The 27819-nt window shown below is 35.3% G+C and overlaps 2 protein-coding genes across 3 annotated transcripts in view; one reads left to right on the top strand and one right to left on the bottom strand.

Moving 5' to 3' along the window:
* The window catches only part of LOC103044531 (acid-sensing ion channel 2), a 317128-nt gene that overhangs the window by 279992 nt on the left and 9317 nt on the right, over positions 1-27819 (bottom strand). The window lies entirely within an intron of this gene.
* LOC111193218 (uncharacterized) lies at positions 25706-26893 on the top strand. Its single transcript, XM_049468104.1, has 2 exons — positions 25706-26225; positions 26363-26893. The coding sequence occupies exons 1-2, from the start codon at positions 25781-25783 to the stop codon at positions 26857-26859; spliced, it is 942 nt and encodes a 313-aa protein (XP_049324061.1). The 5' UTR covers positions 25706-25780; the 3' UTR covers positions 26860-26893.

The raw sequence follows: 27819 nt of genomic DNA, 5'->3' as shown, positions 1-27819 counted from the left end.
TGTTTAGTGATTTTATAAACCGCTGGTTAAATGACTGTAATAAAAAAATATATATACTTTACTGCGTGATAAAGTCTATGAGAGCAAAATCAATTTTAAACTTCTTTCCAGTGATGAAAATAAAATGTGTATAAAGAACATTTTAAGTCCAAATCTCACTGAAAAAGTAAGAGATAATTCTTGGTTGGTTGCGGTTAGAAGACTTCCTGTTAGAGCTGTTGTTAGTCTTAGTTGTTTCGTAAAAAATACACAATCACTGAAAAAAATGATGTAAAAACTTACTTAAAAAAAGTTTATTAAAAGTAAAAGTAAATTTAATTTCAGATAAATTTAAGTAATTTTATTTTGGTTTCAAGACTTAATACACAATCACTGAAAAAAATGATGTAAAAACTTACTTAAAAAAAGTTTATTAAAAGTAAAAGTAAATTTAATTTCAGATAAATTTAAGTAATTTTATTTTGGTTTCAAGACTTAAATGTTACACAGAGTAAATAAGTGAACTGAACTTCAGTCAATCCTTTCTTTTAGTAAATGTTACCTAATTTATTTTTGCTGAATCAATCCTTTCTTTTATTAAACTTTACTTAATTTATTTTTACTGAATCAATCCTTTCTTTTAGTAAACTTTACTTACTTTATTTTTGCTGAATCAATAATTACTTTTAGTAATTATAATTATATATATATATATATATATATATATATATATATATATATATATATATATATATATTATAATTCCTGGAATGTTAATATTTGTAGGTAAAACACACATATTACACTGTCTCAACACATGGACGGCATGTAATACATTCTTTTTAGTATACTAAATGTATTACATGCCATCCATATGTTGAGACAGTGAGACTTGGTCCGTTTACAAAATAAATCTTTGAGATAATGTAAATATTTGAATTTGTGTTTTAACTAAAACTATATATAATAATATTGTATAAATGAAGTAATTGTAATTAGGTAATATTGTATGCAGAAATGAAGTAAAGTTTACTAAAAGAAATGATTGACCTGAAGTTCAGTTCACTTATTTACTCTATGTAACATTTAAGTCTTGAAACTGAGTTGAAGTTACTTAAATTTACATGAAATTAAATTTACTTAAAAAAAAGAAAATGCAGAAAGTTGTGAAACTTTTTAAAGTAAATTTTACTCTACATTTTTTTCAAGATGAGATTTAGATCACTTTTTGATGGACTGTTATCAGTCTAAAGAAGTCTGGACTATGTTAGAAAACAAAACAGTGGACTGAAAGTGCTCATAAATCTCAGCTCTGTTGCCTATGGAATCTTTGATGATCATGTATCTGATCATTTTCATGATTTCTATTGGTTCATCTTATGTGTTACTAAACATCATTTATGGAAAACCAGAACACGTATTACGATTGATTACCTGTTTGTGCCAGGTAAGATGTTTTTTTTTTAAATTATAAAAACTAAAAAAAAAAACAACAAGAATATTAAATTTAATATTTAAAAATTCTGTGCTGGGGGAATCTCTATCTCTTTAACCCCAGAAAAGTTGTATGATATGTGGTGGTGGTATATTTGATTAAGTCTCTACTATTGTATTTGTATTTGTTTTTGGTATCATGATTGCGGCTGTGGGATTTTTTTGTAATATTTATATTTTTTCGATAAAGATTTTTTTATTAAAAAGAAGTGTTTATAAGATCGTAGATTCAACAGACTTCTAGACCCCACACATCCCCATCCTCCCCCCCACCCTCGCTCTCTCCCATACTCCCTCCCTCCCTCCCCCCCTCCTCCCCAGATCGATAGTTTACTGCTCTGCCACCCAGAAAGCTCCAGAAGGTCAGCATAAAGCGAGGCCAGGACTGTGCGCTTTATTACTCCCAGTCTTTAAAATACCACTGCTGGCGTCCGCACTCAACACCCGGCATATAATAACCGCTGTTTTACAGCCCAGGAGAGTGGTCAACAATCCGGCCTGTAGTGCTGGAGTGTGTATCTTCTTATTATACGCAGCAATAAATGTCGACCGGAAATCAGAGGAACGCACCGCTTCTGTTTTTTTAATTATTCTACTGCGTTTCTAAAAAGAAATTACGATGGTAAAGCACCATCCTCACTGCTTTACTTGTGTTAGAATTCTACCAGCACAGTATAGAAATGTAGAGAGAGGAATGCAAGATATGAAGATATAATATTTTAACTAGGGGTGTGACGAGACAGTAATATCACGAGATGAGACAAGACATTATAGTGGGTTCACGAGAATGAGACGAGATTTAAAAATACAATTTGAAAGAAAACGTCAAAAATGAAGCATCTTCAATACAAATGCCCGAATTTTCCTCTTCTGCTGAGAGCTGCTCTCACTGCTCAGCCACCACAATCACTGCTATTGCTACTGTGTTGCCAGATCCCTCTTAAAAAGTCCACACTAAACAGTTTTTTTTCCCGCGAGACAGGTTTAAGCTTGACGAGAAATATTGTCACGTTTTAATCTCGCGAGATCTCGTGCCACGAAATCTCGTCACACCGCTAATTTTAACACAATTTGATATAGAACAGAAATACTGTAAAATAAAGCGCCCGGAGTCCAAAGTTCTACTAGGAGACTCCAATGGAAGTATGTTACTTAAAGGAGAACTCCGGTGTATAAAATGGACTTTTGGTGTAGTAAAACATGATAAAAATGACGTATATCAGATTAATAGCTCACATCCACCTCCGTTCTCCCACAGCGTTCCAAGATCCAGTAATTTTAAAAGCTTGTTCAAACACCCTTCAGACTGGGTGACACGGGGCATAATTTACCCTGATAAATCACTTTTTCCACAGTTATCCAGCTCAAAGTAGCTCCACACCTCCTGGTAACACTTTATAATAACTTTCATTAATATACCATTAGCTAATGATTAACTAATGATTAACTAATGGGAACATTTGCCTGGTTTAAAATTCGTATTAACTAGCGATTTATTAATGTTCAAATTCTGATGAGCTCATGATTGGCTGACATTTCTAAATATGAATATCCATGCTGATAAATAAGTGGCATGTGTCAGCATTTGTTAATATTCAAATTCTGATGAACTACTGCTTTGTTCTCATCTACTGATCATTAGTTAAAAATATATTAATAAAAGTTATTGTAAAGTGTTACCCACCTCCTTGCTAGAATCCGGAGAGCCCTGACATTTAAAACAAGGCATTAATAACTTAAAAAGTGCACAAGAAGCTTATTAAAAAATACTGTTTACATCCCATAACGCTAACTTCAGCTCAGAGCCCCGGCTGCTACGCTATGCAGAGTCTACATAGTCTACGGATAGCCACTTTGAGTCTGGCTGGAACGTTGGAACGCTGGAAAAAATTATTAATCGGGGTAAATTATGCCCCGTGTCATCCAGTCTGAAGGGCGTTCGGACAATATTTTAAAATTTCTGGATCTCAGAAAGCTGTGGGAGAACGGACGTGGGCTATTTCTCAAAGGTAAGTACTTTTTATCATGTTTTACTACAAAAAAAGTCCTGTTTTCTAAACAGTGATGGCATAGTTTTTGATTACTGATTACTAATTACCCCTTTAAAAAGTAACTTAGTTGCTTTTTACTGTATGGATTACTTGATATCAAAAGTAACTAAGCTACTTTTAAACTACTTTTAAACTACTCCCGCTTAAAAAAAAAAAGTTTTGCCAAAGCTCACTTTACTGGAAGCTTTTCTCAACTATTTTTCTCGACTATTGGGACTTTTGTTAAGTGCGCCTCTGCGACTCCAAACGTTTCTTCAAACTTGACAAAATTGTGTTTTTGAAGCTAGGTAGTGAAGCTAGCTAGTGAACAACCAACCTTGATATTGTCTGATATCTTTATCTGATACAAATTCAGAATAGTGTCTGTATTTCCGTCTCTCTCTGTCCTCCCTCCAGTGTTTGTGTCGCTGCGTGGTGTTACATGTGTATCACAAAGTGTGTGTGTTCAGTACGAGTGCTAATTTTAGCCTGTTAGCTTGTTAGCTCGCTAGCTGTTTGTTATTTTGGAGTGATTGCGGCCGACAGAAACGATTGTAAGTTCCAGAAATAAAGCAAAGAAATCTTACCTGTTAACATTGAATTAGTTACTTTCCTGAAAACATACAAGTACTTACTGCACAGTAAGTATAGTAATGTCTTTTTATTAAACACTAAAACATTTTAATGTTAATGTATTTTTAATTTTTGTTACTCAGTACTTGCACAGTATTCTTGTATCTAATATTTATAATACTTGTAAGTATTGCATTATAATCAATTCTCTTCTTTTTTAAATGCAATACTTTACTCATGAAAATTACTCATAATTATACTACAGTTAGTTCCCACCCTGCAATGTGATTGGCAGTTAAATTTATTGGGCATTCAATTCAGTGTTAGTTGAATGTCAGTTAAGCATCAACAAGGCCATAAAATGGACCATTCAAGTAAAGTGTTACCTATTTATCTATCATAATGTAAAATGCAATGTTTCCATTATTTTTTCATTTTCTTAAACTCAGTTCATTTCACTTTAATCAAATAATATTTTTTTAAACAAAAATACATACAAAATAAAATCATACTATTAAACAGTCTCTTACAAAATCTTACACGGTGTCCTGTTTGATGACTCAAATTCATAAAACATAATGCTGTTTCTATTGATTTCAGTGTTCATTTCCCTTCCATTCATGTTAATTTATTTTGCATTAATTGATTTCTTGATGGATTAATTACTATAAACTCACCTTTTCTAAAAGTGTACAAGACTAACTGCCATATTCTGAAGGGTGTATTTTTTTTTCTTCTCAAATGTGCCTTTTTCCAGTTGCTATGGGGATTTTGGTGCAGTGGTCTAAACAGCAGTAGTTAAATGTCCCAGTATCTAAGTAACTAAAGCAAGCATGGGATGTGCTATAAAAAGACGCCATTGATGACAGTGGTCGAAGCTCAGGCTTCTTGTTTTTTTTTTTTGTTTTGTTTTTTTCTCAGATCCAGCAGTACTTTCTTGTGCGTTTCACTGAAAACAACTTTCAGGGCCCAATGATCTCAGAATCTATTCCGCAATGAGACAGAGCTACAAAACGCAGTCCTGAAATATTAATGGGAGAAATGGATTGCAAGGAAACGTAGCTGTTTATAGACATCACAAATCTATTTCCAGCATTGTAGTATTTAGTGCTTTTTGTGCTGTAGCTCTGTTAGAGGAACGGCTTGCTGCTGACAGCAACAAAATGAAGATGACTTTTATCCTGAGTCAAGATGAACCTGTTGCACAATTTTCTCTGTCTAGTTCAAATCATCTGTCTGCCTGAAATCACTAGGAAATGCCTGAAAATAATAAGAAGTAATAAGAAATAGTAAACCACATTAATAGTGGTTATAGAGTAGTGCTTCCTTATTCAAACTACAAGTCCAGTCGTGAAATGTACTCACTACTAAATGTATTACAGTTGAATCTAGGTTTGAAAGTTGCCAGGAGAATGGTACTTGTCTGACTGCATTGTGTCATGTTTTTGGCAAAGTTTGGTGGAGGGGGGATTACGGTATGGGATTGTTTATCAGGAGTTGGGCTCAGACCCTAATTTCAGTTAAAGGCTTCAGTTTAATGTGTCAGCACACCAAACCATCTCCAACTAGAGTAGCATTAGCATTAGCCGCTAACTGCTATTTCCCCTTTCAGAGGCTCAAAGAGCCTCAAAGACGAGTATATTGGGCTGTAGCCTGCACATTTACAGTGTTAAAATATGCTACGTGGGATGAACTGCTAGCTAATATCGCCCTGGCTTACTGGAGCACTTACTGGGTTCCTGGGTTCCTCAGTGTAGCTCTGCCGGGCAGCTAGCAGTTAGCCGCTAATGCTTCAGCCTTAGTGCTGGAGAATTTTGGAAATCTAAGCCTACTGTAAATGAACGGAGGTACTTTACTCACCTAAATAAACAGTTTTCATGAGAGAAATCTGTGTAGATTACCATCCAGCACTCGTTTGACTTTAAAAGAACGTTTTTTCTTTTGTTTACAGTTTTATTTACTTAGCTTAGCTTTACTTATCTTAGTTAGCTACACCCCCACCACCACTCAGCAGCGAGACCTGCTGAATTACCTGGTGAATAGTTCCTAACAGTGTCTCATAAAATGCGCTTTATAATCTGGTGAACCCTATGTATGAAAATAGACCAAAAAAAATAGATGATCACTAATACTGCGCCTTATAATCCGGTGCGCCTTATAGTCTGAAAAATACAGTAGTAAAAAAAACACAAATGAGTCATTAACAATAGGAAACGGACAAAAGAAAGGTTTATTGGAAGAGCTATTATAATGTTAGAGGAGCGACTGAAACGGCGGTATTTATACAAACACAGACAGGTGTGGGTAATCAGAAGCTCGGAGAGTGTAAATTCCAAGTTAGGGAGGTCCGTTGTGAGTGCATGCTGGGAGAGTCCAGAGCAGGCAGACTGACAGCGTCAGGACTGACATGCAGGGTGTCTTTCTGAAAGGATTTTTTTTTCAGGGTATGTCTGTCAGTATTTATAGGCTTGATAAATTTTATTTGAGTATAATTGAGCATTTTCCTTGCAGCCAAAGCCACACATTTACTGTTTATGATATTTATACATCAAAGAACAACTCAAAATACTCAGTAATTACATATTTTGGCACTTTCGATTCGAAGCTAACAAACATTTCAATGCAGAGGAAGGAGACATGGCAGGAGCATGTCTGAAATATTCCTTTAAGAGGTTGAACCTGGTGTGCTGTTTCCAAAAATCTCAAAGCCTTTAGGTACATGGTAATTGATGTGACATGGTCAGGGATAGGGTATTTCAAAGCGCTGCTGTAAAAAGCCTTCCTTCTGTTATTTTGTGGCAGAACAGTGTTGCATAATTTAAAGGCTTTTAGCAAACTGGGGTCTTGGTGGAGGGTTTTACTTGCAGGGTCCTGGGAGGGTAAGTGGATTTAAGATTTAGGAGAATTGTTTTGTTTCATTTAATTTAATGATGCAGATGCAGAATGTCGTGCTCCGCTGCAATTCAAAGCCGATATGGCGAAATGAGCTGGAATGAATTATTAACAAAGACCGGCGCAGAACTATCAAGCCTAATCCCGGATCGGTTACTCAAAATGAGGCTGAAGAAATCAATACAAAGTCCATATAAATTACTCAAAAGGTCAACACTTGCACTTAGTGCTCGCAGATGCACAGGCAGAGATTAATACACACAAACACTAACACAGTTGGGTGCTTAATGCTAAAAAGCTTATGGCTGAAATGAAAATGTCATCCATAAATCATATAGCAAAATTTTAATTGTTAAAAAATATACTAAACGTGAAAAGCATTTAAGTGGTTCGCATTTTCCTAGGCTGGTAACTGGTAACTGATGAACTTGGTCTGAGGTAACTTTTGGACTTTCCTTTTCTAGGGTGGTACCTGATGAGAGCCAGTTTCATCATTTTTTATTATAACGTTTTGATGGTCTATACGAATGCACTTAAGGATGCTTGCAAATTCCTTACAATTTTTCAGATTGAGTGACCTTCCCCAGATGGCATTTCAACGTTGAATAAACGTTGAATTAACATTGATACACGTAGATGTTATGGTTGAATCAACGTTGATCCACGTAGATGTTATGGTTGAATCAACGTTGATCCACGTAGATGTTATGGTTGAATCAACGTTGATCCACGTAGATGTTATGGTTGAATCAACGTTGATCCACATAGATGTTATGGTTGAATCAACGTTGAATTAACTGTTGATTTTGAAAAGTGAATCAACGTTGAGATAGCAACGTTGTTTCAATGTCATATGTTCAACATTTAATAAACCATAGCTCACAAAAATTTAAAAATCCTCTGGTCAACAAAGTGTTAACAATAAACTTACTGTAGTAAAACTGAGTATAAAGAAAAAGTTACCCACCACTACCAATCTGATCAACATCTGATCTCAAAAATACGGTGGCCGAGAAAGCCCAACGCAGTGCAAATTGAAAAGCGCTGCAAAAGCACAAAACACATCCATCAAAATTACAACACAGGCGCAGCAAATAGAAAAACGCGCTGCAAATAGAACCACAACACAACGGAAGTGAGTCACAACACAACAGAATTTTCCCGGGGGACCTTAAAAGATACTGTACCAGCTAAGCTGCGTCTTCAGTAACGTCTCGGACTTCACTATGTGTACAAAGGACAATAAGTGGCAAACAAGGCGTTTTGTGAAGCAGAACTTTTAATAATATGCACACAACCGTGGTAATCACAGGTAATAAACATAACTTACTTTTCAGAAGCTTGTTTGCCACTTATTGTCCTTTGTATACAGCTGGTACAGCATCTTTTAAGGTCCCCCGGGAAAATTCCGTTGTGTTGTGACTCACTTCCGTTGTGTTGTGGTTCTATTTGCAGCGCGTTTTTCTATTTGCTGCGCCTGTGTTGTAATTTTGATGGATGTGTTTTGTGCTTTTGCAGCGCTTTTCTATTTGCACTGCGCTGGGCTTTCTCGGCCACCGTACAAAAACACTAAAACAGTAAAACTATTAGAACAGGAACATGATGTTAAATTAAAAAGCGGTTACTGCAAATAGAAGTAAAACACTGTTTCATTCCTCCATCCAACCGTTTTTAGAAATGAGATGGTGATGAAATGTAAAATGCTGATTCAAAAGGCAGAAGGTTGAGGACATGATGTTGATTCAACATTAAAATTTCAACGTTAGCACAACCATTGAACATTAAATGTCGATTCAACGTTACAATTTCAACCTTAGCATTTAATTTTAATACCGGTATGAATTGTTTTTTGAATTTGCATTCAGACATTTAAAGAAAGTGCCATATAAACATGTACATGCTGTGTACATTATAGATAGATACTCCTATACAGCTATATTAGCCAAGTGATATTTCAAATTCATTTGGAATTGGCTTCACCAGTATGAATTAGTTTCATAATTTGTATGTACAGTAGCTGCTCAAAGGAGGTGCCATCTAAACAAGCGATCGGTATGTATCAGAAACATGCTGTTGATATTGTGAGCAGCTATACATTTATTGTTTATTGTATTGTTTTTTTAGTACTATGTGATTGGTTTAACCAGTATGATTTTTTTTCAGATCTTGCACTTACATTTTTTCAGATCGAAGCAGTTGCCTTATAAAAGCAGTTGTGTCAAAACATGCTGGATACATGAACTCTGCTGTATTAATCTAGTGGTATATTATAGTTAGTAGTGATTGGCTTCACCAGTATGAATTAGTTTCAGATGCTCTTTACATGGAGACTGCTACGTTTACACTGCTGTATTAGTCTAGCAGTATTTTATAGTCAGTTTTAATCTACTGATATTTCATAGTTTATAGTGATTGGCTTCACCAGTATGAATTAGTTTCATAACCTGCATGCAGATGTTTAAAGCAGTTGCCTTCAAAAATGTGTAAAAAAAACATGCTTTATACAGGGAGATTTCATGCTACACTTACATTGCTGTATTAGTTCAGTGATATTTCATAGTTAGCAGTGATTGGCTTCACCAGTATGAATTAGTTTCATAACCTGCATGCAGATGTTTAAAGCAGTTGCCTTTATAAAGGCACAGAAAACATGCTCTATACATGGAGACTGCTACATTTACACTGCTAGTGGTATTTTATAGTTACTAGTGATTTGCTTCACCAGTATGAATTAGTTTTAGATCATGCATGCATATATTTAAAGTAGGTGCCATCTAAACACATGATATGTGTCAGAAACATGCTGTTGATATTGTGGCTTTATTTGTCACATTTATTGCTTTAACTGGTTCATCATGTCCTGAGCTCTACCAGTATGAATTAGCTTAACAACATGCAAACAGAACTTGTGCCCATTAAACACAATAAAAAGAAATGTCTCAGAAACATGCAGTGTGCATTGCAGGCAGCTATACCTCTATTAAATATATATAATTTGTATAATCAAATGTCACAGTCCTTTGCTACTGGATTTACCGGTATGAATTTGCTTCACAGTTTGCATGCAGGTGTTAGAGCAGGCGCCAATTAAACACATGAAATGATTTTTATCCCATGCAGCTAGACCTCAATTACTTTGATTTGTGTCGAAGAGTATCACAATTACTTGCGAATGGATTCACCGGTATGAATTAGTTTCACAACTAGAGCAGGTGTCCTTGAAACTAAATGAAATGCGTCAGAATGCTGCATGCTGTGTACATTCCTATAGCTACACCTGTACTGCTGTATTTGGCTATGGATATTTCATAGACGCTTTTGATTGGCTTCACCAGTATGAATTGATTTTAGTATAACTGTCATGCAGATAGAAATACATAATATACATCAGTAACATGCTGTTAATATTGCATGCAGCTACATTTGCTTTTAATTGCTTTAACTAGTTCATTATATGATGATACCTTCAGCAGTATGAATTAATTGTACCTGTTGCATGCATATATTGAAACCAGCTGCCAACTAAACACCGTAATTGTTTCCAAAAAAAAAAAAACATGCTGTTAATACTGCAGGCAACTACACCTTTATTGCTACACCTTTATTGCCTTAACTGGCTTCACCAGTATGAATTACACTAATTGATCAACTCGGGTAATATTAAACGCATGAAATGCATCAGAATAATGCAATTAATATTGTAAGCAACTAAATCTATAGTTTTATTTGAAATCTAGTATTATACTAAAGTGCATGTAATGGAATTCACCAGTATGAATTGGTTTTAAAACGTGCATGCATATGTTGAAACCAGCTGCAAACTAAACACAGGAAATGTTTTTTAAAAAAAAAAAACATGCTGGTGATACTGCAGGGCAACCACACCTTTATTGCTTTTATTAGCTTCACCAGTATGAATAACACAAATTGATTAAATCAGGTGATATTAAATGCATGAAATTAATCAGAATCATGTCATTTATATTGTAGACAATTGATAAGATAGATTGTAATCTAGCATTAGATTAGAAGTGCATGTAATGGAATTCAGCAGTATGAATTGGTTTTATAACTAAAATCTAACCACATGAAATATTTCTGAAACATGTCGTTGTTTTTATTGCAGGCAACATCTATATTGCTACATCCTTTGTTGCTTTAACTGGCTTTACCAGTATGAATTACGTTGATTGAATCAGGTGCCATTAAACACATGAAATGTGTCAGAATTATGTTATCTATTGTATATTGAGGGAAGCTAAATCTATAGTCATTTAATTGTTAAAGCATAGTATACTAGTATGAATTACCAGTATGAATCGTTTTTATAAGTCGCCTTTTTTTATTGCAAATGACAAAGTTTATATTGCATTAAACAGTTTATAATATAACAGTCAATTGTGATAATGATCATGCTTGACCGGTAAGAATTAGTTTCAAAACTTGCAAAATGCCGATTTAAATGTATTTAAAGTGTCAGAAACATGGTGTTGATATTGTGAGCAAGTGTAGAGCTGCTGAAAAAATCTAAATCAGTTTCTCTGATTTTGCTATTTATAGGTATATGTTTGAGTAAAATGAACATTGTTGTTTTATTATATAAACTACGGACAACATTTCTCCCAAATTCCAAATAAACATATTGTAATTTAGAGCATTTATTTGCAGAAAATGAGAAATGGCTGAAATAAAAAAAAGATGCAGAATTCAGAAATCAATATTTGGTGGAATAACCCTCAGTTTCCACAGTTAATCACAGTTTCAATGCATCTTGGCATGTTCTCTTCCACCAGTCTTACACAATGCTTTTAGATAACTTTCTGCCTTTACTCCTGGTGCAAAATTTAAGCAGTTCAGTTTGGTTTGATGGCTTGTGATCTTCCTCTTGATTATATTCCAGAGGCTTTTACTCAGATTTTTAAGTGGTCTCTCATTTTCTTAAAGAGCTGTATATTGCTTTAACAGTTTTTTTTTTATCAAGGATTTCTCCGGTACAAATCAGTTTTACAACTTGAGCATGCAGACGTTCAAAGCAGGTGTCAATTAAACATGTGAAAAGAGTCAGAAACATGTTTTTCATTAGTTTATTTCTCTTTAATCTTTACTCATTAATATGGAGCAAATTCATACCGGTGAAGCCAACATCACAAGCAGCGGTGATACAACAGACCAATTAAAGCAATACAATACAGGTGTAGCTGCGGGCAATATTGTCACGTCTTGGCCTCGTCTCGTGTCTCTGTGTGCATTCCCCACGTGACCTGTGCTCCCCTGTGTCTCCCGTCTCAGTACTTTTCCACATGTGTGTCTAATTTGTAGCTCCGCCCCTCGTTACCTGTCTCCCCAGGTGTTCATTGTTTCTTGTTTAGTATATATAGTACCTGTTAATCTACGTTTGCTGTCGGTCTTTGCACCTTTCTCTGTCGTTTGTCTCGCCACGTTTACTATAGTTTGTTCACGGTTTCGTTACGCTCTATGTATTTCTTGTATATTTCTAGTCACGTTTCTTGCCTGTTTGTTTCTTTGTTTATTTTGTATATATTCACGTATTTATCCTTTGTACATATTCCCTTACCTTGGTTTGTACTTATCTGTCTATTTTAGCTCTTTGTTTGTTTTCCCTGTTTGTTTATGTATATATATATATATATATATATATATATATATATATATATATATATATATATATATATATATATATATATATTTGTTATTCCCCTGTTTGTATATTTGTTTATTTGTTATTTATTAAAGTCTGTCTTACCCGCATTTACGTCCGCCTCCCGTCTGGTCACGCGTTACAAATATCAACTCGCAAGTTCAGCGGCAGTGGCACAGCCAGGCTACCATAGAGAGAAAATAATTAGCATTATGTGATTTGTATGCTAATTGATGGCTATTCACTTTCATTCACTCTCACAAAGGATAATTACACATAAATAGGAAAACACAGTTGAACAAACACACACACACACACACACACACACTAGGCCTTTGTTTTGTTTGCTGCTACACACAAAAGCACAAAGCCTCAAACACCCAAGTGTGCACAGAACTCCACACGGACACATAGACAGACTGAGAGAAATGGAGCGTCATAAAGCAGAGCAGGTCTCTAATGGATTTATTGATTTGCAAGAACGGGGACCGGCGGCGTCTTTCTACCACCAGAGCATCTGCACCAAGCGAACAAACCAAAGGGCTTAGCCAGAAACAAACACACACACAGACCCGAACATACACAATACACTGACTAAGAGCCATATTTTAGCCATCTTTAGACGAGTCATCAACCGTGCAGCGCAGTGTCAGTGCTGACTTTGCTATCATAATGACGGGAAAAGTACACCTTGCACGGCTTGAAACATGCAAAAGGCATTTACTAATTCTCTAATCAATCAATCAATCAATCAATCAATTTTTATTTTGACCTATATTGAAAGCACATTGAGAGCAGCCCTCATGTAGCCGAGCATGTACAAATACAGGGATTGACATGATAAAGAAAATAATAACTAAATTTAATCCTTTTAAAATAACAGTAAATAAAAGATAAAAATAGATAGAAAATTTAAAAATAGAATCTGAACAATAGTAATAAAACTTGGTTTAATTGATAAGAAATGAAGATAAAAAAACATAAAACAGTTAAAATTGAGCTAAAAACTCTTTTTACATAATATAAATAAATAAATAAACAAAAAAGGAATAATAATAATAATAATAATAATAATAATAATAATAATAATAATAATAAAAAGAAAATCTAAATAAGTTAAAGAAAAAATAAAAGAAGAAAAGAAAAGAAATAAAAAGGAAATAAAGAGCGACAAATAAAAGTTAAGAATAAATAAGATTAAGTTAAACAGGTACAGGCTGTCTGAAGGTGGGTAGATATTTTAATCAATCATGGTTGTTTGCCTAGCTGATGTGTTCTTGGCTATAAGAGCAAGTTACCATCTTCTGCCCTGTGAAGTGTGGCAAAGTGCTGGCAGTGCACTAAAAAACAACAACAAGTGTTTAAAGTATTACAATGTTTTTTGATAATATTAGTTTAATAACACCTTTTTTTTCATTATTTTTAGTACTGTGAAGGAGTCCAGCTGAGAGCTGTATTTTACTCTAGATGGGGTACGTATTTTAACTCCCACAACAGTTCAGATTTAACTCCTGAACAGAGTTACTTTAACTCTGTCATAGAGTTATATGTCATATATATGTCATATATATATATATATATATATATATATATATATATATATATATATATATATATATATATATATATATATATATATATATACTTAAAATAAGTTAATATTAACTCTCAGGGAGTTTATTCCAAAAAACAGAATTTGCTGTGCGGTGAACTTTGGTGACCTCTAGTTGTTTCAAGACTAAAGAAGCTGTGAAGTAAAGTTTTATGAAGTGAATCTTCTACAGCAAGCAGTGATTTAATCACGTCAACGCTCTGCACTGTTGTGTTTACCCTGGTATACATATTCCAGATGGCAAACGGCATACATTAAGAGCTAATGTGCCTTTTGTTTGCGATTGTACGATGGTATTGTGTAAATTTGGCCTCCATGTGTGAGCGTGAGGGCGTGAGTGTGCCTGTGTGTGAGTATGTGTGTGTGTATGTTTGGTGTATTTGTGTGTGCCTAGGGAGACGCACTGTGATGTGTCAGTGTGCTAATGAAATTAGCTGCGACGTTCAGGACCCAGATAGACGAATCCAGCCCCCGCGCTTCTAATGAGAGCTGATGTGGCTGTCAGGGCCACAGCAGCTGCACTACACACTGGTGGGGGGGTGGGGGGCTTGGGGGAGAGGCAAACACACACACACACAGACACTCACACACACTCTCTCACTCACACATTAATCAGAATATACTGTATATAGCATAGACAGTATCAATCAAGATGTGCCTAAAGTGGCAGCTTTCAACTGAAATTCAAAGGTCGAATCATTTCAACATGAATCATTTGGAAAATATACCAATGGCTCAAAAGTATTTGGACAGTTTGGACAACTCCAATGCCTTCCCCTCTGCCAGGTTCACACTACACAATTTTTTAAATCTTCAGTCGTTGTGCTGTTCGCTGTTCAAACTACACGACTGGTTGTGCTCTAATCGCAAATCGCAAATCGCCCTTCAGTTGTTGAGATTTTCACACTACACGACTAATCCACAACACTGGGTCAAAAATTACAAGTTTTTTTCCACTGTAGGAAATTACTGATTCACCTGGCAGCTCTCCAGAAGTACGTTTATCACGAGAACATGCCAGAACTAAATGTACACCAGAAATGGAGATGCCACGCCAGAAAATCTCCAGAGAGGAGAATACGCACTTAAAGTGAGTCCAAACTGAATGGCTTCATATGGAGCAACTGAGCAAAATCTGTTTCATTTATAAGTTTATAAATGTCTGATTATTTTATACTGAAATATGTACTTATGTCCTCAACGCAGAACTGTATCAAATGTTTCAGTACCGCAGACATCATGTTTAAAGCTTTTAAACTCCAGTTATAAACCTATTCAACTTGTTGTGCTGCCTAACTCCATCAATCAGCTCCCAGTAGCAGAGATGCAGCAACTTTACTGTATAAAAAACTAGTTTACTGTAGACAAATGGAAATATACAGCTACGCCTTTCTTTGCTTTTTTAGTAAAATACATTCTAAAATTAAAGGAATACTCAGAACAAGTAAATCATTAGTATTATTAATATTATCTCCCCTATAGTAGTCAGACCCTCTATAAACAGCTCTGGTCATGCTGAAGATTTTGTGTTTTGGATTCTTGGTTCTCTCTTTTTTCATGTGATCCCATTGGCTGTAGGTAGCCGCTGCTCCTGACTCCCAGTCACAGACTGGATCAGATATCTAGCATGCCAATTTTTTTTCAGGCATCTGCAACTCAAATTGCCGATCATTCAGCAACGGCTCAACTTGCATCTTTCAGTAGATCAGGCCACATGACTGAGACCCTGATTTGCTTTCAAGCAGAGTTTTTGTCGGCGATTAACAAAAAAATGTTGGCGACTAAAAACATGGACTAAAATCATGTAGTGTGAACCTGGCATTAGTGAACAACAAGCGTTTAACACTTCTAATCAAGTTAAGAACATTCTTGCATTAAAGTGGGTAAATCATTGTCAAAATTTACAATAAAAATAAATATTAGATTAGCTGATAGGGAACATCGGAAAACACCTTCCCAATTTAAGTTAAATATGCTAAAAAAAATGAAGAATTCATGATCCACTCCATTCATCATCTGTCAAACATGGTGGAGGTAGTGCAATATCATAAACATATCTAGCTGCCAATAGAACTGGGTCACTGAAGTATATAGAGAGCACTCACACACAGTAAGGGTTTCCCAGTAAATGTATCTGCCAGCTTGCAACAGTTCCTTCAACAGATTTATAAATTGATTTATTGATTGATTGATTGATTGATCGACTGAGATTTGACTGGTAGAGAACCCCTGACAAAAAAAGCCTTTTTTTATATTTTGAGTTACATATGCTTTGGACAGATGAAACAAATGGATGAACTTGAATAAGGACTAAACAATGAAGAATTTGTGATCCAAAACTTTCCACATCATCTTTCAAACATGGTGTTGGTTGTACAATGTCATAAGCATGTCTGGCTGCCAGTAAAACTTTATCAGTGAAGTATATAGTGAGTTTAACTTTATATACAGGATAATGCTCAAACACACAGTAAGGGAGCAGTGTAAATGCACCGTAAGAGTTTCGGTAAGCCAGGGTGATATCCGCTAGCGGTTTGTCCCATGTAGCTTGTTCTAACATGCTAAATGTGCAGACTACAGACCAATATACTCACTTCTAAATGGCTAAGGAGCTAGCGCTGTGGTTAGCAGTTAATGCTAATGCCCCTGCACCTTTAGCACTGGAGAAACTGGCTTTACTGCTCCTTACAACCTGACTGGTAAAACTCATACATAAGGCGCACTGGATTATAAGGTGCACTGTCGATTTTTTAGGACAATTCAAGGATTTTAGGAAGCCTTATAGTGCAAAAAATATGGTCCATTTTTTTTCCTTTATTAAGTGAAATTAGAATTTAAAAACTGTTTTTTTATATTTACTTAAGTTATGTTTGTCTGACATTAAAATGCTTTTGTTAGTCTGAACAATGTAAGTATAATAAAATAGTGCTTTTTTACAGCACTGTATAAAGTTCAATTCAAATCCATCAATTTCCTCTTGGTGTGCTATTTTTATATGTATATATAAAAAATAAAATATGGGCAGTTATTGAACACAGAAATGCATAAATACATAAGATAAAGCAATGCATTGTAAAGCAGGTCCAGCTGTTCAGCTCTTCCGAAGCTTTGGATCTCTAAGCTAACAATTGCAGCCGCTGGCTCTGTGATTGAAGCTTAGTTTTACAGCTGAGTTGCGTGCTGTAGAATTTATAATAGACTCCTGCAGCGTTCACAGTCACATACAGCGTGTAAACACAAACGCACATAACTCACTCCCACACAAACTCTGATGCACCAACACTTGTTGAAACCTTAACTTTAAAGACGTAGAGGAAGACACTGAAAGACCAGAAAGAGCAGATAACAAACTTTTCTCATTCGATTTTGATGCTGCTTCTCCCGCTACCCTATAAAAAAAGCTTCTCTCAGAGAATTTTGGACTGCCAAAGTTTCCTGTCAACACGTTTTTTGGGGGGGAAATTGAAATTAAAAATGTGAAGCTGATAAAAAAGAAATGTTAAAGATTCTGGTCTTGATACCTAAAAACAAATTAGAGCCTATTTACACAAAGCATTTACAGGCATTTTTTGTTTCATAATTTTTTGTCACTATTTTTTGTTTCTAATGTATTCCACAACCACCACAACAACTAAGTGGAAGTAGATTCTGATTCTATCCAGATATGAAATGTTCAGCATTATGTTAATGCATTATACCAACATGTACCAAATCTGTGTTGTAGTGCATTACAACACTACATTGTACAATGTACTTATGAACAGATATTATAAGGCATTAGATAGATAGATAGATAGATAGATAGATAGATAGATAGATAGATAGATAGATAGATAGATAGATAGATAGAAAGTTAGATAGATGGATAGAAAGTTAGATAGATAGATAGATAGATAGATAGATAGATAGATAGATAGATAGATAGATAGATAGATAGATAGATAGATAGATAGATAGATGGATAGAAAGTTAGATAGATAGATAGATAGATAGATAGATAGATAGATAGATAGATAGATAGATAGATAGATAGATAGATCTTTATTGATTGCTCCCTCAGGGAAATTAAAATTCCAGCAGCATCATTACAGTAAACAATGAACATACACAAGGAAAATTTGGAAAGAAATAAAAGAAAAAGCCCTTACTTTACAAACCCTTACACTTGTAGTTTATAATGTGTTATGAATGTCGCTGTAAGTACTTATGAGTTATTATAAAGGCTTATTACAGTCATTATTAAAGCAATAGAACACAAGAGGGAGTGTGTTATCACGTATAACGTATCACGTACAACACACGACCTCGAGTGTGCTATTGCTTTTATACAACAGTTTATTTTTTTACAAAATGAATAAAGAAAATAAATCAAAGAATGGACTGTGCCTTCTGCCTTAAAGTAGTTCCACAACAACTGTAACAGAACTGAAACTTAACTACAAAACAGTGTTTGATTCATACAGAATAACACCACGAAAGTTAGCTTGAAATCAAATTTGGGAATAAGTGAAGATGGTAACGTTAGGAGCGTGAAATAACGCTAATCCTCTCTTCTCCTGCTCCACGGAGTTGTCTTCAGGTGAAAGCTGTGCATTTTTAGAGCATTTCTGTTTGTTTTGCTGGGTGGTGTTGGTTTTAACTAGCCGGCTGGACTGTGGTTAGGTTAGCGTAGTTTGCTTTAGCTCAGCATTAGCTTAGCGTAGCTTATCCTAGCCTGGCTGGTTAAGTTACCGTTCTGGCTGTCAGACGGCAGTAACCGAGCGATTTTCTTTCCCATTTTTCCACAAAAGCCAGCGCTGTGGGCGAGCGTGCCGCGGCTGAGTGCTAGCCTGTGCTAAGCTTGCGCTGATGCTGATGCCTTTGATGACTCTAAGCTGTCCTGTGTGTATACACCGTTACTCGGCAACGCGTCGGCGGAGTGATACAAGTTTAGTGTGAGAAGGCCGTGATGTTATCACAAATATCAGCACGGCTAGAACACTTCTCAACCAATCAGATTGTGAGGTCGGAACTAACTGTTGTATAAAAGGTATTATGCATGTCATACAAGACATTATAAATGCATTTCATAGGAAGTGTTGCCAAAAAAAAAAAATCGTTAACACTTTCTATGAATGTCATCTCTATAAGACTCTATAAACATATTCATAATACATTATAATGCACTCATAAGGCATTATAAACATGGCTATACATATTTATAAAACTCTATAATTCATCATAGCCATGTTTATTATGCATCATGAACTGTGATTATAATGCATTAATAGCTGTGTTTATAACATGTTATACATCAATACCAAGAAATTAAGTCCCAGCTTGTAGACTCGTATCATGACTAAAACAGCTTTCAACTTATAAACACACCCTCAGTAATCCTATAGATACATTTTTACCACCCATGAATTATATTTGGCTTGAATATAATATTAGTTATAGTCAATTATAACATATTATAACAGGTCTAAGTAAAGTGACAGACTTTCTTTGTGGGACTAGATTTTTAACGATAGATGTAAAATATTTTAACATGTATATCATAAGCATAGCTTATAATGTATTATGATCACAAGTCATAATGCTTAATAAACATGGCTATAGTGGGTTATGCATTTTTATAAATATGTATTGCCATGTTTATAATGCCTTATGAATGCATTATAATATTTTATGAATGTAGTTATAGAGTCTAATAAAGATGACAATCATAGAAAGTGTTACCAAAATGGTAACACTTTCTATGAATGTCATCTCTATAAGACTCTATAAACATATTCATAATACATTATAATGCATTCATAAGGCATTATAAACAATTTCCTCAATAAAATTAAAATTTTGCTTCTACATCATAAAGTTTTCACATGAAGCTAAACACACACACACACACTTACACTGGCACAACCCAACTGAAGAGGACCAGAGGTGTAAAAGTGGGTGGAAATAAAGGATTAAATGGAAGTCGACTGCAGCTCCTCACACAATCCTCCACTCCAGCTCTCTCAACCCCCTTCACCGCAGAGAGCCATCAACAGCAGGAACGTAACTGTGAAGCTCTGACAGAATATAGGCTTTATCCTATTTCTGACCAACACACACTTCACCCGCTGGTGACCCAACACTCCAGCTGTTCCCACGGTTCAGCAAAGCTGCGGGATTTCAAAGCTGAGACTGCTGACTGGCATCGCAGGAACAAAAGTTTTTGCAGAACTTCAGAGAAAGCTCAAGAGAAAAGGCAAAACAGTCCTCAGCATATCAGCTCATTAAGGTTTCTGTTTCTTCTCAGATGCACGCCTAGTTATTCTCTAACCTTGTTACTCTTGTTACAACTCTGAATATACATTCCCCTTCACTCTGTTTGTGACTTCGCGAAGTATTGCCAACTTTCTATACACTGTAAACCCATACACTGTTTGAACTCAAATGATTTAAGTCTGTTTTTAATTGGATATTTCTAAACAATACTCAACTATTTTGAGTTAGTTGAACGAGATCTTTGAACCAATAATAACTGAGTTTGATGATCTGTTGCCATTGGCAGCTTCTTTTCCATTGGCTTCTGTCACAATCTATTTGCATACTGGGTGTGTCCAACAGTTTCTGACTAACACTCACCATCAGTGTGTAGTGATTCCCCCTGGGCTACTTTAGAAATCAATCAACTTCCCCTTTAGTTGTAATAACTTGATGTTTTAATTTATGCTAACTCGAGTTTTCATTTCCCATTACTTAAAAAAAAATTGAGCAAACCGGCTGCCTTAAAAAAGTTAGGTAAATGCAACTTATCTGGTCTTACAGTATAACAAAAATAAAAAAGTTAAATTAACATCCCCTTTAGTTGTAATAACTTGATTTTTTTTAGTTATGCTAACTTACGTTTTATTACTTAACTTATTTAAAGCAACCGGTTTCCTCAGTTTTTTAAAGGTAAATTCAACTTATGCGGTCTTACAGTGTAGTTGCATGCTGAGCATTCCAATGTCTCATTTTTTTGATTGTCTACAGTTTTCATCTGTTGAATGTCTAGTTGAATGTCTAACAGTGCATTTACACTGCTCCGTCGCGACAACGCACAGCGACGTATCCCATTCATTTTCAATGGGAAGTGCCGCCTCAGTCAGACACAGTCGCGCGGTGCATCATCGGTCCAATGCGTCGAGAGTGGGGGATGCGATGCGTCTGAAAAATTGAGCCGAGCTAAACTTTATGCAAAGTCCAACGCGATGCATCTATCCAATCAGAGACCAGGTGTTCGCCTGATACGTGTTCTCAGCGCAGCGTATAAAAAAAACATTTTAGTTCCGCTTTTAAGCATCCAGAGAAGACAGGAAGAGAAGTTTCAGGCTTTCCTGCCTCATATATTAAAACTTTGCTGATTTACAGGGACTCTGATCACAGTAATACAGCGAGGAGAAAGGCTGCAGAGATTGTTGGGGTCTCTGGTGGGTTTTTAAAATATTAATATATAATTTAATTGGAAAAGTTTGCTTTTGTTAGCCTATATTCTGCTCACTAGACAGTGTAATAAAGCTCAATCCAACATTTATATTTATTAATGCACATTTATATATTTTTAATTTATAGAAAATAATAATAGCTTGTATACAAGCATTTACATTTATTAGAGCGATTTAATTGGACGACGCAGGGAACGCCTTTGTCACGCCCACATGCGACCAGTTGGGGCAGTGTAAATGCACGTCATACAATCTTCAAAACTGACAGAGTTGTAGTTTTGTAATTGCTTTGTCTTTGAAAAGCAAGACAAAATACATTAAAGTTAGGTAGATGTATATGCAGTGGTGAAAAAAGATACAAATACAATGAGACCATGGGAAAAAAAAGTTCTGTGTTTTAATTGGTTTTAATGCATCCTCACTACAAAAGGTGTATTTTTTTTTCTGAATCTTAGATATTTTAAACTGCTTGGTTACTATAATCAGTAATAGTGTGTCATGGCTGGACAGGATTTAGACAAGCGCAGATGCAAATCAAATTATCTTTAGATTTTTATTTAATAAAGTACTAGACAATGGGGAAGTCAAAACAGGAAAGATCAACAATGGTAAACAACAACAAGAGGGAGCAAATATACGATAAATGGGAAACAGTCCAAGGGTCATACACAGGCAAAACAATATCAGAGGGCAGGCAAGAATCAGGGTTAGTAAATACAAATGCAGTTAATACAGCAGATAAGCCATTAGTTCTCATGAAGATAAGCCATCAGTGCTCAGCAGTCTGTGTAGTGAGGGTATATTGATATGGTTGTGGACAGAATTCAATACTCTGGTGATTGGCTTCCGGGTAGTGCCGGAAATTAGTCCATTTTTTTTTAACATTGCTTTCTTTAAAGATCACCCAACCACCCATGGATGGTGTAACTGGACAGTTGTGTTTTCCTTAAGGTACACTATAAAGCTCTGCATCAAATTAAGAGACCACTTCAGTTTCTGAATAAGTTTCTCTGATTTTGCTATTTATAGGTTTATGTTTGATTTAAATGAACATTTTGTTTTATTCTATAAACTACAGACAATATTTCTCCCAAATTCCAAATATAAATATTGTTATTTAGAGCATTTATTTGCAGAAAATGAGAAATGGCAGAAATAACAAAAAAAGATGCAGAGCTTTCTGACCTTAAATAATACAAAGAAAACAAGTTTATATTCATAAAGAGTTTTAAGTGTTCAGAAATCAATATTTGGTGGAATAACCCTGTTTTTTAGTTACAGTTTTTATGCATCTTGTCATGTTCTCCTCCACCAGTCTTACACACTGCTTTTGGATGATGTTATACACTCTAAGAAATATAAGTACAGATTTGTACTTAAAAGAGTACAAAGCTTGTCGCTGGGGCTGTACCTTATATTGAGGTACAAAAAAGTACCTTTCAGTGAAAGTCCTTTTTTGTACCCATGGTTTTTGTGGCAGTAAAGATCATAAAGATTATAAACATTATCATCAACTAAATATGGCTCAAAAACTTGATGATACAAAATTGTCTGGCTTTCAAATAAAAAATGTGCAATTTAAATATATATTGTTCATTAGTACAGTGATGCAGAATACTGAATGTACCCTTAGGCTGGTTAAATGGTACAAATTTGTACTTATTGCTGTTAGAAATTACTTTGTACTTCAGAGGGAACAAATCTGATCCTATAAAGACCAATATTGTACCTTTGAGGGTACAATTATAAAGAATGTACCTTCGAGTACAAAAAAGTACTCATATCGTACCTCTGTTTTTTAGAGTGTACCTTTACTCCTGGTGCAAAAAATCAAGTAGTTCAGTTTGGTTTGATGGATTGTGATCATCCATCTTCCTCTTGATTATATTCCAGAGGTTTACAATTTCAAAGAAAAAAAAATCAAAGAAACTGGTGGTCTCATATTTATTATGAGAGTAAACATAAACAAGAGCTAGCGTTTATTAATATTAATTAATTCAATCATTTTACCACTACTGCACACACACTTACAAACACCAACACACCCAGTAGAAAGTTTGTGGGTAAAGACATGCTGATCTACAGCATTAAAGTGAAGCAGATTGCATCTCCTAAGCGTCTCATATATCTCTCTCATATATCCGTCACATATATCCGTCACATCTCCTAAAGGGAACGTTGATAAATCCATCATGTTTCCAGCATCAGAGCTGACACTGTGGGAAAAACTGCACCTTCTGTCGCTCTATTCTCTGATACCCCCCTGATTTAAAGCTCCGAGCTCAAGGATCATTACAGCACCAGGCCAAACTAATCAAGCTCTGCATTAAAGCACACCAAACTCATCCATTCCTCTCTGCCCGTCACCATGGAGATCAAAGTGTACGTGTTAACACCTCAGCTACCTCAAAAGTTTACCCAAGACGACAGTAAGCTTCTAAACAGGCTTCACCTCTTTAATTTGTGCTGTGTGTGACTCACCATGACTTGGCAGAATTGTTTAGGGATAATTTCAGTTTCTGATGGAATTTGCTTTCATTTTTAGGCAGATTTGGGCAGAATAAATCCATTTTGGGAAGCATTTTCTATGGTCCAGTTCATTTTCTGACTTATTTTATTGGTTTTTGGTTAGTTTCAGGCATCATTTTGTAGGGCTTAGTTCAATTTCTTAGGGAAATATTGGGATTAGGATTTTGATGAGCTAGAGTCAGTTTGTAGGTTTTTTAAATGAGGTTAGTTTTGTATAGAATTTTGTCAGTTTGGGTTTATTTATGGATGGGGTTTGGTTTGGTCCAAGGTCAAGTTCAAGTTCATGAGGGTTTATTGCAACAAAAATACAGTGCAGCCATTTATCACTCCTCCAGAACCATGAAACAAATACACAGTGCAGCGATCTATCACTCCTCCAGAACCATGAAATAAAAACACAGTGTAACGATCTATCACTCCTCCAGAACCATGAAACGAATACACAGTGCAGCGATCTATCACTCCTCCAGAACCATGAAATAAAAACACAGTGCAGTGATCTATCACTCCTCCAGAACCATGAAACAAATACAACACTTCCCGACATTACATAACAGTAAACAATACAGTATAACAATACATAGCCTAATAACCTGTATTATTCCAGTTATTTGTATTACTTCATTTTTTTTGTTTCCTTTTTTTATTTTACTGTTTTATTGGGTCTAAATAATATATTATTTAAAATAATTTTTGAGGTATGTTTATATATTTATGTATATATATATATATATATATATATATATATATATATATATACAAATTAAAAATTTTGCCAACTGTGGTCCAATTTTTCTGCCATAATTCACAACACTAGCGATGCAAATATTTCTGTGCATGTGAACAATCTGAAGAAAATTAAGAAAAAAAATAATGAAAATTAAGAAAATGGAAAATGCATTGAAAAAGAGGTGTGGCCAAAAGTTTGGACAATTTTTCAATGCATTTTCCATTTTCTTAATTTTCATTATTATTTACACTGTAGATACTATGTATGCCATATATATATATATATATATATATGTATATATATATATACATATATATGTATATATATATGTATATATATATATACATATATATATATATATATATATATATATATATATATATGGTATACAGGGCTATATATACAGGGCTATATATGTATATATATATATATATACATATATATACATATATATATATATATATATGTATATATATGTATATATATATATATATATATATATATATATATATATATATATATATATATATGTATATATATATATATATATATGGTATACAGGGCTTGAATGGGGATTGATTGGGTTTGTATATTATATTTTGTTTGTGTTTAAACACAGTATTACTGGGTACGTTGGCTGCGCTGCTGTAGAATGTTCGTACGAGTGTTCTAAAGGTGATGATGTCATCAGCAATTCGATTGGCTGAGTGTGATTCTGAACCAGCATTCATAGCTGCACGCTGGAGTTTTTAGTCTGTTGGGTGTTCGGTGTTGGAGAGAGCAGTTGGTGAGAATAGTGCTACCCATAGCTACAGACAACTAGAGATGGTGCAGATGCTGAAAGCGTTAATCGTTCCAGGTGTGCTGGCCGTCGCCGGCTGCTGCTGGTGGTGGTACAGCTCCCGGAAGAAAACTGCAGGTACCAGCCAGGACAGTGTGGAGAAGGAGGATGAGCATCCTTCCTCTAATGGAGAAGAGCAGTGTGCTCAGTCTGGGACTAGAGCACCTCCCTCAAGCCCAGAGGAGCTCCCCCTTCTGGACAGTGTGGACAACATTCAGCTAGCAGAGAGCAGTGAGGAGGAAATGCAGCTTGAGGAGCCAATCACCATCATAGAGGATCCTCAGACTAAAGACACAACAGTGTCTGCTATAGAGCTTCCAGAGCTCAGTGTGGTTGATGACTTGGTTTCTTCTTCTGAAGATGGACAGTGTGCTCAGTCAAGCCCAGAGGAGCTCCCCCTTCAGGACAGTGTGGAAGACAGCCAGCCAGGTAAGAGCAGTGAGGGGAAAAGCAGCTTGAGGAGCCAATCATCATCATAGAGGATCCTCAGGCTGAATACACTCCAGTGTCTGCTATAGAGCTTCCAGAGCTCAAAGTAATTGATGACCTTTCTTCTTCTTCTGAAGATGGACAGTGTGCTCAGTCAAGCCCAGAGGAGCTCCCCCTTCAGGACTGTGCGGGCCACAGTCGGCCAGCAGAGAGCAGTGAGGGGAAAAGCCAGCTTGAGGAACCGTCCACCACAATAGAGGATCCTCAGGCTGAAGACACTCCAGTTTCAGCTGTAGAGCTTCCAGAGCTGAGTGTCGTCGATGACCTGTCTTCCTGTTCTGAAGATAGACAGTGTGCTCAGTCTGAGAGTGTCTCAAGCCCAGAGGAGCTCCCACTTCAGGACTGTGCGGGCGACAGCCAGCCAGCAAAGAGCAGGGAGGGGAAAAGGCAGCTTGAGGAGCCAATCATCAACAAAGACATACCAGCTTCCTTTCTGGGACGAAGGACAAAACCACGGGTCCTTTCCACCTCCGTGCCTGTGAAGCCCTTTTTCATAAGGGATGAAAAGTACGAGGACACAAGGGAGAGCCTTTCCCAGGTGGCATGGGACTCAGTAATGGATGATTGGTATTAACTTACCAAATAAAACCTCAAAAAAATATATATCAGCTCTGGAGTCATGTGACTTTCTTTTTGTATTAACAAGATAAATATAAAGATATCCTTTATCAATCCCACAATGGTGAAAAATTTACAATTTACAATGTTACAGTAGTACAGAGGAAAGGACAGAGAAACAGGTCAGGAAAAAAATATAAACAGAGAATAATAATAAATCTATATGTACAAAAACAATTACAGGAAATATATAAAGACAAATTAAAAAATCTATATAGTAAAGATATATACATCTTGTGCACAGAGATATGATTATGGTAGGGTGTGACCAGTATTGTTCCACGAAGAGTAGCAGCAGTGAATAAATATCAACTAAATAGTAGATAAAAAGGTGAGGAAATATTGTATTTGGTGCAGAAATTTGATTTTGATAATGCTATATGTAGTTTTGGTTGCAGTGCTTCATTTTGCAGGATGTATAAAGTATTTTGCAGTTTGATTGTGCAGTTTTGTGAATTGTGAAAGTATTTTGATAAAACCAGCCTAGTTTACAAAATTGCATTTTACCAATTGGAAAAAAAAACTGATATCATATACAGTTAGAGCTGCAGCTTTCGATTATTTTAGTAATCGAGTACTCTACTGAAAAATCGATTTGATTAATCGAGTAATCGGATATAACATATTTTTGATTGCTTAAAGAGTAATTCAAAATACACAAGAGAGAAAACAAGAAATTTCACTTAATAATGAATGACCAACTGATTTCCTTTTTTAGATAAGTTATATTTTTTAATTCACAACATACATTTCCAAACTGCAAACACAAATACAAATAAATAAAGAATAATAATAATTAATAATTAGTACTTTAATAAATTATGGTAAATTATTTTCAACAAGGATTTCTTGTAAGTATTAAACTATAGGGAATTAATCAATAAAAAAGGCATAAACATTTGCATTATGTTGTGCA

This window comes from Astyanax mexicanus, chromosome 19 (assembly GCF_023375975.1).
Source record: "Astyanax mexicanus isolate ESR-SI-001 chromosome 19, AstMex3_surface, whole genome shotgun sequence".
In the NCBI taxonomy this organism is placed as follows: domain Eukaryota; kingdom Metazoa; phylum Chordata; class Actinopteri; order Characiformes; family Acestrorhamphidae; genus Astyanax; species Astyanax mexicanus.
This window is presented reverse-complemented; position numbering and strand designations above follow the sequence as displayed.